This window comes from Aulonocara stuartgranti, assembly GCF_965226115.1.
Source record: "Aulonocara stuartgranti genome assembly, chromosome: 5".
In the NCBI taxonomy this organism is placed as follows: Eukaryota; Metazoa; Chordata; class Actinopteri; order Cichliformes; family Cichlidae; genus Aulonocara; species Aulonocara stuartgranti.
Window position 1 is genome coordinate 15,284,586 of NC_138943.1, and position 17,312 is coordinate 15,301,897.

Here is a 17,312-nt window from a genome sequence, read left to right on the forward strand (position 1 = left end):
AGGAAATAACTACCCACGGCATTATCATAATTGTGCAACTGCTTTGCAAAACCGCAAAAAACATTTACATAGATGGTAATAAATCCCTGTTACTGCCGTTGTTGAAGTAGTGTAATCCTGTGTGCAACACAAGAAAGCCAAGAAAAGGGGTTGCTGGCTGGCCTTGGGAGTTTCATTAAAAATGCGGCCCTGCGTGTGTTTGAACCCTCCAACAGCAGAGGAGGAATTAGAAGTTAAGCCAAAAAGACCTTGAATCACAGCCTGTGAAAGAAGGGGAGTGTGTGTGAAAGTAAATCCTTGATCAATGCAAATGTCTCTGGGGCCTTCCGATTCCCCATGAATTTGGTTGGGAGTTGTTTGAAATTTTACTGAGAAATGTTTTGTTGAGGAATACTGCTTGAATGGCAGCCAATCAGCCCGATCTCAAAGCAGGTCAAGGCACAAGGGAATGCCATGAAATCAATCGCAATGAACTTTTAAGATCTATTCACTCACTTCTTAATTACAACACTGACTTTTAAATAGTGTAACGTTAAAGCCACTCCCTGGAGGAACTCGGCACTTTGATTGCAGCACCTCCTGGTGGCGATGATGGGTTGAAAAACGCAACGCTCGAAAGAGTCGGGCCATCGATCTCGAGAAAAATGCTAAAATTGCTCGAATACTTTGCACAAGTATTGGATTTTAAACGCCAATTTCAAAACTTAAGGTATTTGTGCCATTAAATCAATTATAATGTGTCAAATAACACAAAAGCCAAACATGACAACATGAAGAGTCAATAAAAATGACAAACGTGCGTGAAATCTGCAGCTGCCTTTCCCTTCACAGAGCTCTATACAAAGTGTCAGCTTTTGTTTAGCTTTCATTCTTGAGACTTTAATGTTTTGTTCAGTTTTCAGCATCAGCAGGCAACTGCTTTCAGCAAAAACACTGTGAAACATACTACACTCCACCAGCTCAGCTCCAAATGACAGGAACAGTTAGCGGCTAGCTGATGAACATGGTGGAACAATCGGCTCCTGAGAACAAGATATTTCTTTTAGAGGGAAAATAAAACAAGTTTGGCCAATTTGAAAACGCTCCAACTTCAGGATGTCTTCGCATGGACAGAGATGGAGCAGACTTGGTGTATAGACCTAATGTGGTTATAATTCATGATATCAACAACTAGGATGACAAAAAGGGAAATGTAAAGAGGTTATCACGGATCAAAATGATGATTTAGAACATATTAACCTTCATGAGAACATAGCAAAAAAAAGTTTGCCAATCTCACCTTCGTTCACAAAAAGCAGTTGAAGACTGCAGCACGGCCAAAATTACGCTAACTGTTTGTGATAATGCAGCTATTAAATGTGATAAATCAGCTAAAAATCGCAAATCTGTAGCAGTCTGTTCCAAATGCATTGCCAACTACACATACAGAAATTCACATTACCTACTTAAAAACAGACTCAAGCCAGATCGGAAGATCTGAAACTGAAATTCCTCTACAGGTAGTGGAATAGTTGCTGCAGGATGGTGATTTCACAGCAAATTGACAGTCAGTCAGTCTTGCTTTTATCTTGGAATATAACCAGAACACAACTAGCTGCGACCAGTTGAGTCCAATCCCCGATTGCAAGGAGACGTGTCAGACAAGTCGTGCTCATTGGTACAGGCTGAATTTGATGGTGACTATTTGCAGACCTTTGCCAATGTCAGTGAGTGTGACCACAGGCAGTCTGAGTCGGACCACGATTACAGTGGTCCCTCTCTATAAGGTGGCCTCGCTGTTTCGCTGATTTTTTTTTTTGGTGCAATTTTGCTTTTTGTTTTTAAACACCACATTGTGTTCTGCGTCCTGATTGGCTGTAGACCAGCGGCCCCCAACCCCCGGGGCTCGGACCGGTACCGGTCCGTGAGTCGTTTGGTACCGGGCCGCGAGAGTTGAGGCTCAGGTGTGAAATTAATAGTTTTCAGGGTTTTTAAATCTGTTTTCAGCGTTATTTTGTTATCGTTTACTCGGTTTTCCTTGGTCTTTTCACGTGTGTTATGAATAAATTCTTTTTTTCGATACCGGTACTAGTTTTATTTTATTGTATTTATCCGCGACACCTTAAAGGCCGGTCCATGAAAATATTGTCGGGCATAAACCGGTCCGTAGCGCAAAAAAGGTTGGGGACCGCTGCTGTAGACCATTGTCAATCAATCTCGTGCCGTGTCTCCTGTACAGTACAGAATCCGTTCAGCTTGTCAAATTTACATAAATCTTCGATCGCTAGCAGTGTGACTTTGAAGTGCTGTACCGTATATTGTAAGTTATCTCCCCAACAAACACAATGTCCACGAAACGTTTTGCACTGTCAGAGGCAGCTGCAGTAGCACCAAAGAGTGTTTAAACAACAGAGAAAAGTGTGAATATGTTCATGCCTGTCTGAGAAAAGTGTATAAAGTGTTTAGTGAGGGCTTTCACAGCCTTAAAACAGCTATAATAATTGTAAAAAATAAAGTTGACTACTTTTCGGATTTCACCGATAACAGGTTATTTTTAGAACTTAACTCCCGCGATAAACGAGGGGCCACTGTATTTGTTAGGTTGCCTCCCAAAAGACGACCTGTCCAACTGCCTTGCTATCAAAGGTGATCAATAGTGTTGCGGGCTCAGCCTCTGGGCAACCAGTTAGTCGACTGGCTATCCGTCTCTGACGGTCTCCATTTTATTTTTAAATAAATAAAAACAAAATATATATGATCACAAGGAAACCATTGAGTTTTCCTAGTTGCAAGGAGGCTGACGTTCTGTTTTTACACTAGTGTGACTGAGCCATAAGCAAAGAGGATGAAACTATCAAAAATTAACAACACAGTAAAAAGCTATCGCTAAAGATCAAAGGTCCTAAGCAGAGGTTACAACTTTATAGTAGTTTCATTTCGTGCGTGTCTATATGCCAAATGTAAATGCTAAAAAGGAAAATTTTAAAGTTACTTGAAACACTGACGAAAAAAATGAATGGAATTGACGATATTTTTATTTGCTCATTAAAAAAAAAAAAAAAAAAAATTTTATTATATATATATATATATATATATATATATATATATATATATATATATATATATATATATATATATCTCCATGTTAACATAAAACTGCTATGACTTTTGCGTATTGTGTTAGCTTTATGTTCAAAATTTGTTTCCGTTGATAAAACTGGCTAAGAAAAAGCAGAACTAACAAAATTAGAAGTAGATCATTAAAAAAAAAAAAAAATCTTATTAATACAAGCTATTTCTTTACTGGCGTTAAACATCATTTATTCACACAAAATGGCCATATGGTAATGCGCTTTTGACTGATGGTCATACCACTGAGACTAATGATTTGACAATAATGCTACCCCCTGCTTTAGTCTTTTGAAGCAGACCTTGAAAACTGAAGAGCCTCGAATAAAAACTGTGATAATCTAACAGGCAAAAAGAAATGTTATATTGCAGCCAAGCGGAGAAGGGATACAAAATACTAACATTTGACACAGGTCAGGAATAAAGGACCGCTCTACTTATTAAGATGAGTTAGTGGCAATAACAAGAAACCAAGACCCACAGCACCATTACAATCAATGCACTTGATAAACTTTGTCATCTCAGGCATAGGCTGAATTGAGAACCATCAAAAGAACAAAAGATTGTATTCCTGCTATTCTGTTGACTGAGCTAGACCAAGTAAACATCAAATCAAGGATGCAACAAGTAATGATGTGGGAAAAAAAAGATGATGAATGTGAAGGCCAAAAAGTAATCTTCATGCACAGCTTTGTTGAATAGTTGGATCAATAAAGTATTAACAACCTCACCCTGTGAAAATATTTCAAGTGATGATTTCAAGGCCTCTGAGAAGCTAATAAAAGTTTACACACTGATTTCAAACATGTTCTGAGCTTCTCTTTTATTTATTTATCTCTCTCTCTATATATATATATTTTAGGGTTGAAAGAAATCTATACCTCCATCCATACAAATCTGATTTTCACACATTTCAAAAGAAAAATCATGTACAGTGCTATTCAAAAGTCTTGAGCTGCTCTTCATTTCTTTAAATTTGGATTAATAGGAAATTGGTGCAGCAATTATTCAAAAATGTGGTAAATGTAAATACAATTTATGAGACAAAAAACAGTAACGAAGAGAAGATATAATTTAAAATTGGTTCTTTGCTAAGTTTTCTGTTATGTGTAAACACAACACTTGTTCATCCATTGAGTCAGGTGGGGGGTTTTATGTTTGAGTGCTTCATGGGTCACTGTTAAGTGGCTTAACAAACAAAAAAAAAACAAGAAAAAAACCACAGTCCTCTTAATATGGTCAGGAACAAGGACTCTACTGAAAATGAGTGAAACTTTTTCTTTGGAACTTGACTATCTTTTCAAAGACCTTCAGAAAGTCTATTGATGAGACTATTTAAAAAAAAATAAATAAATAATACAAGAGTGTGGTGCCTTGAAAACAAAATATAAAGAAATGAGTGGCTTTAGATACTGGCATAGTACTATATCTATATTTCATCTTGGAAATGTAATATTTTCAGTAATTCATCAGTCAAGTCAACCTGTCCTCTCACTAAAAATCCAAAAACCTCCATTCAAGTGAAACTGATTAAATCACATTTCATGAGACAATGACATGAATTTGCTAAAAAAAAAATTAAGTAGACCTCATCTAACTAGCTTTTGCACTGTAATATTCTGTGGCAGTATAGTTTCATGTTCCTGATTTGGACAGTGCTTTAACAATGCAAAATACCCTTTGTACTGTAAACGTCCAAAAATTGCACCCAGCCGTGTTAGTTCCATTTTTGTAAATAAGCACCCCGCAGCACTGCTCGGCTGTGTCAGTGGCCTTGGTTGTCATGGAGGCTAAAAACTCTCATTATGATCAAATGCAAAGGATGACATTACTCGCAGAGAGAAACCGTGCCAAAAGCGCAGATATCAATTAGGGTCAAGGTTTTCACACCAGTGGTCCACGGATTTGCTCAGTGGGGGGATAAAAAAAAAAATTAAGTTCACGGTTTGAAGTAGCAGTCAACAAGTAAACTTCAAAATGCATCTGTAAACAAGGCACTGAACACAAAGAGAATGAGCAGAGCAGAGGAGGACAGTAGAGCCAATATCAAAGAAATCTCTGGATCCACTGATAGATGTACAGAAATCTTGGCAGATACTACTGCGCGTAATTTCAGTGTTTGTGCTGCTGTGGTTTGAAATTTGACATTTCAAGTATAAAATCTCTGAAATCCACATACTTAAATTCCTGTGTTTAACATGTTCATATGCAATTTTTTTTAATCACTTAAAGATTTACATTTTGATATCATATTGGATAACTTCAGTCTTGCATCACATCAGTGAAATTATATTTTAAAGCAGTTTCCAGACATAATGACCACATTTTGACTAATCTAGTGATTACATGCAAAGTGAAGCTACATGATTACAATGATCCTGCAAATCAGAGTCCCATATTTCCAGATGAGGATTTTCCTGCTGTATGAGAGTAGCATTACTCCCAATGGTCATAAACAACTACAGATAAAACACATTAAAGCAATCTTAAGTCATGTTGTATAATATAACCGTAGTATGGAAAACTCTGGGTTTCCCTGGTCAGTAATTCCCATTACTGCAAAGAGCTAAGTGAGTAGAAGATGAATGATTTCCACATACTGTAAAGTAAAAGATAATTTGCATTTTTTTAAGCACAGGAGAGAGAAAAAATAGAGCCCCACATAACCGTCTCTACACCCTGAGAGATTTGAGCTCTCCGATATCTTTTATCAAGGTCTCGGAGATAAATTAGCTTTTTAGGGATTTGGCTTTTTCACAATCATCCTTAGGAAAGGCCAGGTGATTTAAATATCAAAGCTTTAACTATACAGCGACTCTTCAAACCTTGTCCCAACAATCAGAAGCAATTGGCTCTTCCAAGCAGCGTTTTAGTATGCTAAAAGCTAAAATCCTCCACAAAGCAGGAGAAGGAAAGAAACAAAGGGTTTTCATGTAGCCACTTCCTCAGTTCATGATATAATTAAGAAATAGCAGTGAACAGGAACCGTAGGGTCAATATAAGTTCAGAAAACTTTTTTTTTTCCCCCCCCAGAAAGAACTGCTATAAGAATGTGAGCTTTATGGAAATGTCAGGTGGGAAAAATAAACTTTCATGCATCATTATCAGAAAAGTCAGCTTTGGAAATCTGCAAATAAACAGCTAAACAAGCATTTTAGAGACGAGTTCTGTGGACTGGAAAAGCAAAAAAAAAAAAAAAAAAAATCATTTTGAGGCTGCAATAAGCAAAGCTGTTTTGTGCAGGATTTCATAAAAAAAATGCACTACAGTAGCAACTGCTAAGCAAGGGGATAGATCGATCATACTTTTGGCTTGTGTTTCAGCCAGTGGCACGGGAAACATTTCGGTGGTAGAGAAAAGAATGGATTCAATGAAATACCAGCAAATTCTGCAAGCAAACATGAGACCATCTGTATAGATGCTGTAGTAGGAAAGAGGATGGCTTCTACAACAGGATAATGATCCTAAACACACTTTAAAATCCGCAGTGGAGTATCTCAAGAAGCACAGGCCCTGACAGCCACCCCAACTGTGGATCACAAAAGAAAAGACGGTCAAAGACTCTCACAGAACTTTTGTAAAGAAAAGGGTTGAAAAAGCACACCTAAAATGAAAGACTCTAAGCTGGCTGAAAAATGTGTTTACAAACTACGATATTTGCCAGAAGGGGTGTTACTAAGAGCTGACCATGCTCAGTCTCATGCTTCAGGTTCATGTTTCTCCTCTATTTTGAACAATAGATGATGGAAATGATTACCGTATTTCCCGGACTACAAAGCGCACCTGAATATTAGCCACACAAGCTAAAATCAGGGGAAAATCCTGTTTTGTACATACATTAGCTGCACCTGACCAAAAGCCGCAGGTGTTTCAATGTTGACTTATCATATGTAAGAGAATATGCACAAAGGGAATTGTCAGGAAAGAGATGGCTGTTTGGAGACATCACTTTTATTAATATTTTGAAAAACAAGTTATGGGTACATATTTGCATAACTTTTTAGGTATAGGTACAAGTAGCGGTAATTACAAGTACGAAACATGTACTGTGCTTCATAAATGAGTAACAAATGCAGTACATAACAATAACCTACAGCACATCAGAAAAATAGATTCGGACTACCTTTTAGGCTCAGGTGCAGTGACACGGCTTTAACAAGAAGAAAAGTCAGTCATTCACCACCATATTCCTGCGCACTAAAACCACCAAAGTCCTCTTCTCCAGTGTCGGATACGAACAGGCTCAGGATGGCTACTTCATCCACTCTCCGCTTCTTTCCTTCGTTGTCACTTTCAAAACCAAACAAATCCTCGTTGTCAGTGTCAGAGTCGAACATCCTCTGAAGGGCCGTGGCGGTGTCCTCCTCTCCATCATGCAGCAGTCCAGCCCTTCGAAATCCGTTGGTGATCGTGGATGTTTTCACACTTTTCCACGCTGTCAGATTCCACCGGTGGAGTTGAGCACAACTTGCTTTTCGCAAGTTTATCGCCGCTTGTCATCCACGCCTCCCGCTGAACGTGTAGCGCTACTTTGAAGTTTGTTTTTCGCGCTACTTGTACGGCACTATGTTGCCTGGCGGATGGACATGTGACCAACATACTACTCTTGAACCCCGATACTGTGTGTCTGATCACATGCCCTTCCGCCAGGCAACGTAGTGCCGTACAACAGCGGAACAAACAAAACAAATCGTCTTACGATATGACAAAAATCATGGACAATCCATAGAAAAGCCGCACCTGACTAGAGATGGCACGATACCACTTTTTTATGTCCGATACCGATACCGATATCATAAATTTGGATATCTGCCGATACCGATATGAATCCGATATAGTGTTTTTTAATCAACAAAACTGTTTTTTAAAATATCTTGCTGCATTTTGCAAGTCTGCAAGTTCATACTCAAGTTTAAAACAACAACTACACTAAAGCTATTCTGTTATACCTGTATACAAAAAAAATATTTCATAGTTCAGCAATACTGATCAATCTAATAAACTTAGACCTATACCATCCTCCCTATTCTGGTATTTTAAAGAGTACTTAGCGTAAATATTAAGCAACCTAACTAATAGGGTTCCAACTCCCAGCAACAACAAAAATAAATAAATAAAAAATAGGGAACCACCCCTCACGCGCCACCTCATGATGCTTAATCGACGTAATCAACCTTAATTTGATGCAGTGTGAAAAAAAATGCACAGAAATCAATTATTTTTCAAGAAATATTAAATAGATTCAACATCTTTCTTCAACAAAATTGCAGACTGCACAGATGGTACCTTCCCAAAGGAAAAAGTACTATAGCTTACTAGGGTATATATATTAGACTTAATAGTTACTATATACAGTAATTGACTTCTATTCATTTTACATCAAATTAAAACTTTGTGTGTCAGATAATTATTTATTAAAAGCTCGACATTTTAAATGAGAATAAGAAAGAAAAGTATGTCTTTGTGCCCCCTTTTCCCAGTTAATGCCCTATCGGCCCCCCTGGCTAAACTTTGCTAGATCCGCCCCTGCACAGTTACCAGCGTCAGCTACGTAGAAAAAGATCCTGGAGTAGAAAGTAATATTAAATAAATTCTAACAACAGCTTATCAAGCTTAAACGTGCTGCTGTTGTTCAGCCGCTGGTTTCCTCTTTCTGGTGCAAAGTGGGCCAAAAACAAAGACGGACTCGCGACAGAAAAGCCGATCAGCTGATCATTTAAGCAGTTTCACGATTGAAGTAGCAGCCGGAGAGCGAGAGGCAGTCGCTCGTTAAGCTTAACGCAGGAATGCTTTACAAACATTCAGAGATGGACTTACACACTTGCTTTACTTCTCTCGGGGATAACTTTGTCGGAGATGAAATGCCAGGTTGCTAGCGAAGCTCCAAATGCTATCCAGACCACAGGTCCCGCATGCCACAGCCGCTCTATCACGTGATGCATACTGCTCCGACTGCTAACGTTCTGAGGTGAGTTACGGCGTGTTGCAAGTTTTGTGAGGTGCTTTCGTGATATTTAATGGATCGGATTACATTTTTTATTTTTCTCCGATATCCGATCCAGTCATTTAGGTCAGTATCGGACCGATACCGATACGTAATATCGGATCGGTCCATCTCTACACCTGACTAAAAGCCGCAGGGTCCAAAGCTTGTGCAAAAAGTAGCGGCTTATAGCCCGACAATTACGGTAAATAATCCTGCTCAAATTATCAAAGAAATGTATCTGGTTTGAAAATCAGGTCATCTATTACTCACTTTGTGTATGAACGGGAAGAGAAATTTTAACCAAGGGTACCAAAATCTGCAAGCCACTGTATATAGTTAGGGATTCAATTATTTCAACTCCAGCTGATTTTGTAGGTCAGTCTAGAATTTCAATGGAAGGTTTATTTGAACAGTGAGCGACAGGAACAATACCACCACCACCCCCCCCCCCAAAAAAAATCCAGAAAAATGCATTTCAAAAAGTTGAACAAAATAAGTATTTGATCAATCAGCAAGATTTATGGCTCCCAGGTGTATTTTGTACAGGTAACGAGCTGACATTGGGAACCGTCGCAACTCGTTACCTGTATAAAAGACAGCAGTCCATAGAAGCAATCATTCTATCTAGATTCCAAACTCTGCACCATGGCCAAGGCCAGAGAGCATTCCAAGCATGTCAGGGACAAGATTGTGAACCAACGCAAGGCTGGAATGGGCTACAAGACCATCACAAAGCAGCTGGGTGAGAAGGTGAAAACAGATGGCGTGATTATTCGCAGATGGAAGAACCATAAAATAATTGCCGATCTCCCTCAGTCTGGAGCTCCATGCAAGATCTCACACGTTTCAATGATAATGAGAACGGTGAGGAACCAGGCCAGAACTACTTGGGAGGAGCTTGTCAATGATCTCAAGGCTGCTGGGACCATAGTCACCAACACACTACACCGAGAAGGACTGAAATCGTGCAGTGCCCGCACAGTCCCCCTGCTCAACAAAGCACGTGTACAAGCCTGTTTGAAGTTTTCCACTGAACATCTTGATGATTCAGAGGAGGACTGGGTGAAATTGTTGTGGTCAGATGAGACCAAAATCGAGCTATTTTGGCCTCAACTCAACTTGCTGTGTTTGGAGGAGGAAGAAAGCTGCATATGACTCCAAGAACACAGTACCCACCGTCGAACACGGAGGTGGAAACATTGTGCTTTGGGGGTGTTTTTCTGCCAAGGGGACAGGACAACTGCACCACATCAAAAAGAGAATGGATGGGGCCATGTCAGCTCTTGAGTGAGAACCTCCTTCCCTCAGCCAAGGCATTGTAAATGGGTCGTGGGTCAGTATTCCACCATGACAGTGACACATGGCCAAGGCAACAAAAGATTGGCTCAAGAAGAAGCATATTAAGGTCTTGTAGTGGCCAAGTCAGTCCCCAGACCTTAATATGGTAAAAGGTAAATGGCCTGTATTTGTACAGCGCTTTACTTAGTCCCCGTGGACCACAAAGCGCTTTACACTACATTCAGTCATCCACCCATTCACAGACACATTCACACACTGGTGATGGCAAGCTACATTGTAGCCACCGCCACCCTGGGGCGCAATGACAGAGGCGAGGCTGCCGGACACTGGCGCCACCGGGCCCTCTGACCACCACCAGTAGGCAACGGGTGAAGTGTCTTGCCACAACAACCAAGACTGTCGGAGCTGGGGCTCGAACCGGCAACCTTCCGATTACAAGACAAACTGCCAACTCTTGAGCCACGATTGCCCCATCAAAAATCTGTGGAGGGGGCTGGCGGTTCGAGTTGTCAAACACGCCACAAAACATTAATGACCTGGAGAGGATCTGCAAAGAGGAGTGGGACAAAATCCCCCCTGAGATGTGTGCAAGACTTGTGACCAACTATAAGACTGGTCTGACCTCTATGATTACCAACAATTGTTTTTCCACCAAGTACTAAAGCATGTTTTGCAAATACTTATTTCATTCATGCAAATGCAAATTAATTTATAACCTTTCTGAAATGCATTTTTCTGGATTTTATGGTTATTGTTTAAATAAACCCACATCTGAAATCATAGACTGATCATTTCTTTGTTAGTGGGCAAACTTACAAAATCAGCTGGGGTTCAAATCGTTTTTTCCCTGACTGTGTAACCATCACATGTCATGTCTCAAAATAGCAGTCGTGGAAATTAAAGATGATTGGTATTGCTGCTGCACTGCTTTTCGAATGAGGGATAAACAAATTCTCTACTGCAAACCTGTCTTTCCAGTGTTCTTCATCGTGGTCTGGTTGGAGGACTCTGTGTTGAACTTGTCAAGCTCCAGCTTCAGGTACTCCTGAGAAATCTGAGCTTGTTCATCTGCAATGTCCACAGGTGATTGGTTGTTTCCGGCACATTCTGGGTATAAGGCTGCCCAGCCTCGAGGTCCATGGCTTCCTGCAGAAATAAAAGACACAAGATGTATGATGATTATGCACAATGCACACTAGCCCCTAGAAATCACATCTGTCTAAGCATACTGGCTCTGACACACACATAGAAACCCTGACAATATTACTGGAACAGCAGCAATAAGAGTTCTGTGCTATATTCACTGAGCTGCAGTGCCTTCTAAATCTGTTCGCACCCCACCCTCCCACTGCAGGGAAAACATGTAAACATTATGAAAATTCATCATCTGGGTAAAGGCAATTCCAGCCTTAATTGTCTATGTATATGATATACATATCCATAGGAAGCATAATCCCATCGTGCTGCACTAATTGAAATTGAGCCTACAGTGGGCACAGAATTGATGGGCACCCATCTCTCCTTCCATCCTTAAAACAAAGCAAAATATAGAAGAAAATAGGGGGGGGGGGGACCTACAACAAATATTTAAACATATTCAACAGAAAATACTTCAGATTAACCATTAATCTGCTGTGTGTGCTGAAAACGAACTTCCTGTAACATCATCATCCACTGTCTGCACTTTTCTAATCCTCTATCCCCTACAGTGGCGGCGCTACAAAGGAATAATCCACAACCAACAGGGGTCCCCTTGATCTCTTCTCGGGTACAATTGGCCAATGCAACAACAAAAGCTGAGGGGATCAAGGGAACAAGGAAGCATGCATGGATTTTAACTTTTCTGGGTTAACACAATATTCATGATCCCATTCCCCACAGACATAGGGCAACTTTGCTACAGGCTTATGAAAAAGATATAAGAGCTCCCCTTCATGAGAAGACGCCGAATCAAGGGTGGCTTTAGGGCTTGCTGCATTGAAATACCTTGAGCACAGCCTCATTGGCTGCGCTCAAGTCTCTTAAAATGATAGTGTGACATTTAAGATTATTTGGAAATAATCAGTGTTTTAACATATCGACCAGAGGACAAATATGCACTTGGAGTGTGTGCAGATCCAGAAAGAGAAGTTGCTTTATTAATCGCTCAAATAAAAAGGGCCAGGTTCTTAAAAGTGCACTAAAATCAAGGAAATATCTTTGATTTGTCCACCAAATTCACAAGACCACCTACAAGAGTATAGAATAATAAGGTCTGAATAATAGTGAAATATTTAAATGGATTGGAGCTACATTTCTAACTAATGAGTACATCTATAGAGCGGGATTATATTTATCAGTCATGATTGTAGACTCACCAATATATTTGTACCAATATCAAGCCTAATATTTCATAAAATGAAAGAGGACTCCATTATGAAAAACCAGTAATACTATGAAGCAAGTGAAAGCTGCTTGCCAAACATAAATCTCGAAAGGATTTGCATAAAATGGGAGCAAATGTCGACCATGATGCAATACAATGTTACGTGCACAGAAGTTTGTTAAGCCTTTATATAAAAATGTACATTTTTCCCTTATCATGTTTAACTTGTATTTTAAGGTAGTTACTACCTTGCTATCTAAATGGAAAGTGTATCGAGACCAATCTTTTTAAAAAGCTAATTTTTAAATGAAAGTTCTGTAATCTATTAAATTCCCCAACAACAATGAAACAACTGCTTCCTATAACGTAAAAAGCTGCTTGTTACTAAGGCAAACCACCAAATATCTAGCAATTCAAAGTGATTTTATACAGCAACCACAGCAAAAACATCCTCGGGATCACTAAGCAGTTGGATTCTCATATTGCTTCATTTAAAAAAAAAAAAAAAAAAAAAAAAAAAAAAATACCCTAATGCTTAGAATCAAGAAATTATTTCACTGGTTAAAGAAAATCCATCTAACTCAATCTAAATCAAGACAACCTTTCAAGTAGGTAATCTCATTCAAAATTCTAACAATCACTTCCAAGAAGGTGCAAACCACTGGTTACACTCAAGAACAGGAAGGACAGATTAGACTTAGACAACTTGTAGCTTCTGTCAGAATGATAGGAAGAGAAAAGAAGCAAAAGAACAGCTCATGATTGAAAGCATAACACATCAATCTGTCAATCATATTGGAGGCAATGTTATGGCACTGGCATGCATGACTGCCAACAAAACCAGTCTGTTAACAGAAGTAGAAGGATGAATTCTGAAGTGTACAGGGCTATGCTCTCTGCTCAGATTCATCCAAAAGCTACAAAAACTGATTGGACAGAGCTTCATGGGGTAAATGGATAAGACCCAAAGGACACTGCAAAACCAACCCAAGAGCTTCTCGGTGCATAAAAAAAGTCATGATATTCTTCAGCAGCCAAGTCAGTCACGTGATGTCAACCCAACAGAGCTCGCTTTTCAGTTAGTGAAGACAAGTTGAAGGCAGAGAGATGTTCAAACAACCATCAACTGAAGGTGACTGCAGTGAAAGCCTAACAGAGCATCTCAAGGAGGTTCACTGACAGTCACTGAAAGCTAAGAATTTTCATCCAAGTATTAAAAACAATTCCTACATTTAAACGGTGTAATTTTGTCCATTTAAGCTGCCGGAAATGGAAATGTATGAAAATTGTACCATGCAATTTCTAAATAGTTACAGCAATATTTTGTTTAAACCTCTTAAGTTAAAGCTGAAAATCTACAGTTCAATCACATCTTGGCTGTTTGATTTTAAAATCAACTGTGGTTGTCTGCAGAGGTGTAATTATAAATGGTTTTCAGATTGAAAATTTGTTTGGTTACCAATGTTGCTGATAAAATTACACATTACACACACAATTACACAAGTACACATTTGAGGTAGTCGTACAGTTTGCTACGACTTGCTTCAGTCTCATTTGTGTTTGCAGAAAATGTATGTTTTCTTTGGCACAGCGGTCTGAAATGTCTCCAACTGCTCTGAATGCTTACCATTTCCCTAACTGATAAAAGCGAGCTATGGGGGCTAGCAAAGCTACAGATAAAAAAAAATTAAATAAAAAAATCCATCACCCTAAAAACTGCTCTGGTTCTGCAGTGGGCAATTTCAATCCTCATTCTCTTGCTTTCCCGTTCTCCCCCTTTAGTGAATCGTTTCAAACGACAACAAATTTCAGATGTTACTGAGATCCACAAGGCTTCACAGACCTTGATAACATATTTCAAAATGAGTAACTCACGGAATATAAAAACAACTTTGAATTATTGTTGGTAAGCAATATGATATTCAGTCATAAAGTTCAGGTGTAAATGTTATTAAACTAGCACATTGGATTGACTGTTGTTTCACAGGTTTCTTTCATTTGAAGTGTAAAACTGTGTAATCTTTTGCTAATTTTCCAGTGAAACAAACATTACATCCCATTTACTGCAAGAGAAATAATTCAGCCTTTCAAGAAGAGAAAGGGAGGAGCAGTGCTAAAATCAGATAAGTGCGGGTTACACAGCAGTCGATTAATCTGTCTCATCACCATCCATCAGAATGACTATAATCTTAGCGGTTAAGCCTTTCTCATTGCAGCCTTGCCTCTCTATAAGGCTGAGGTGAAGAAATTAAAAAAAAGGTACTGGTTCCAAAATGCGGTGAAATGATTTATCTGAAACATTACACACTATAGGTATTTTCAACTACACTGAGTACGTGGCTCTGTGAGAAGAGCTCCTGCAATATGCTACATGTCACATTTATTCTACTGAAAATCTTTTGTGCCGTCAGGTAGTTCAATGAGTATGCTGGATTTTATGAGCATATATTTGACAAACAAAAATAAATGACTTGCGCTTATGTAAAAGCTCCTATCTCAGGAATATCTCCAGCTTAAACGGAAAATCACAGCATGGTTCAACAGCTATGAATCACCGCTCACATTTACAGTTCGCCGTGGGATTCAAGAAGGGGGAAAGAATGAAACTAAATGGCAGTTCAGCTGGTAACTGCAGGCGTGATTAGAAGCATGGTTGTGTGACTTTTCGAGACCAGTTGCAAGTTAGAAATATCAAGTTCTTCAGTTCTACAGAATAAGCTAGACGCTGCTCAGATGCTGCGCTGATACTAAATTAATAAATACCCAGTGGTATCAAAACAAAAGCTCACAAATGTGATCATATGGTTAAAAGAAAGAAAGAAAGAAAGAAAGAAAGAAAGAAAGAAAGTAGCAGCTAAATCATCAAAAAAAATGTTTTATTTAGTCAGCTATTTCTAATTCTTTGCAAGAAAAGGGATGGTGATGAGTGACAAGTGGCTCATTTATGCAGTTTGGTGTCTTTGAGGGACTTGCAACACACTGCATTCTTAGGGGGCATATTGTATGCAATAACTGCTTAACAATTAACTAATGATTATAGGTTATTATAAGGTGTAATCTTGGTTCAGAAAATTCAATGCACACAGCAGCAAACAAAACCTCTGACAAGAAAGAATAAATAGCCGAACAGCAATCAGCTCGAAACATGCTGAAAAAGCCTCACCAAGGTAAAACTATTTTTATTCCTGCAGGTTTAATGCTAAAATGTCTATATGCCGACATTTTTTTCTGATGGGTTAAAATGCAGGCTTACTGCTAAAACATCACCTCTAAATATGGATTTTATGTAATCATGCCTTCATCGGGCTACTTACAATCTTCGCTAGAATTAAGATGGGTGAGGCCTATAACATTCTTCGCTCATTTTTGTTAATCCGAGCTGTTCCGGGCTTAGCTCTGTGTGATGTGACTCTGCTCTCTGCTATCTACTTGTTTTTAAGTAAAACAGGCACATGTTTCTCTCAATCTGGCACTTTCAGTTCCAGGCGTCATCCCATTAACCTTGGGATAAACAGCCGTGCCTGTGCTACCATGGCAATGCTGACAGAATGGCGATTGCCTTGTCATTTCCGTTTTGTCCCCTGCAGTGAAAGCACACATGCTGTATGCCGGCTGGCAGACCTCCCAGAATTGGCACACTAGCACTTGCAAAAATCTACGCCGATCAGTCCATATGCATGAGTACCACTGACAACAAAACATGGCCAGAAGATAGAAGGCACAGTGTCAGCAGTAAGGAGGGTCACAGCGGTTGTATAGATGGAGAAGCGCAAAAGAAGATCATCCTATGTGTGTGCTGCGTAATCTGTTCAGTGAATGCAGGCGCATCGGATAACATTTCGAACAACGCTCCTGCTGTCAGTTTCAATATGCTGATAACACTCCAGAGGGTGGAGCCGCACATGCTGCAGCACTCAGGAGTATCAAATGTCCAGGTTAGACAAGCGATGAGCTCACGGCTTGTATGATGTTCAGACAAGCCAAAGGAACAGACTGAGTCGCTAATCAGACAACGGCTGCCAAGGATGATTTCTTTTTTTTCTTGTGTCCTCACAAAATAATGGCGTGGTAACATTAACTTTGTTTAATGCAATATCGTACTGTGTGAGATTAGACCCAACACAGTAAAATCGTGCACATGGTGTACACGTTAAACTAGATTATTTTGGCAACATATTAAACTAACTGAAGCTAAAACATAAAGTATATCATTACCAAATAACTAAAAGGTTATGGACCAGCCAATGGACTTGCTCAATATTGCCATTTACAGAATGGTGTCATCAGCACAGCTCATGTATATATACATGTTTGTTTTTTTTAACCTTCAAATTAAGATACTGATTCACAGTGAGGTTAATCTAATTATACATAGCTTTTGAAGCCTGGATGGGGCCCTCGCTGAGGATGTAGAGCGTTTAAGGGTTTCTATATTAAAAATGAACTTTTAGGCACGGCAAGTAAAAAGCACTAGTCTGTCACACTACGTGCATTTTACAGTCCTATCTTCAGTAAACTGCTAAGCCGGAGCTCCTTTGCATAAAACAAACCGAC

General features: G+C 39.3%; 1 protein-coding gene across 1 annotated transcript in view; it reads right to left on the reverse strand.

Moving 5' to 3' along the window:
• Nucleotides 1-17,312, reverse strand: part of LOC309706580 (receptor-type tyrosine-protein phosphatase gamma-like) — a 113,950-nt gene that overhangs the window by 46,963 nt on the left and 49,675 nt on the right. The window contains exon 3 of the mRNA XM_082533240.1: nucleotides 11,360-11,539. Coding sequence (XP_082389366.1) covers nucleotides 11,360-11,539 — 180 coding nt within the window. The remainder of the gene's footprint in view (nucleotides 1-11,359; nucleotides 11,540-17,312) is intronic.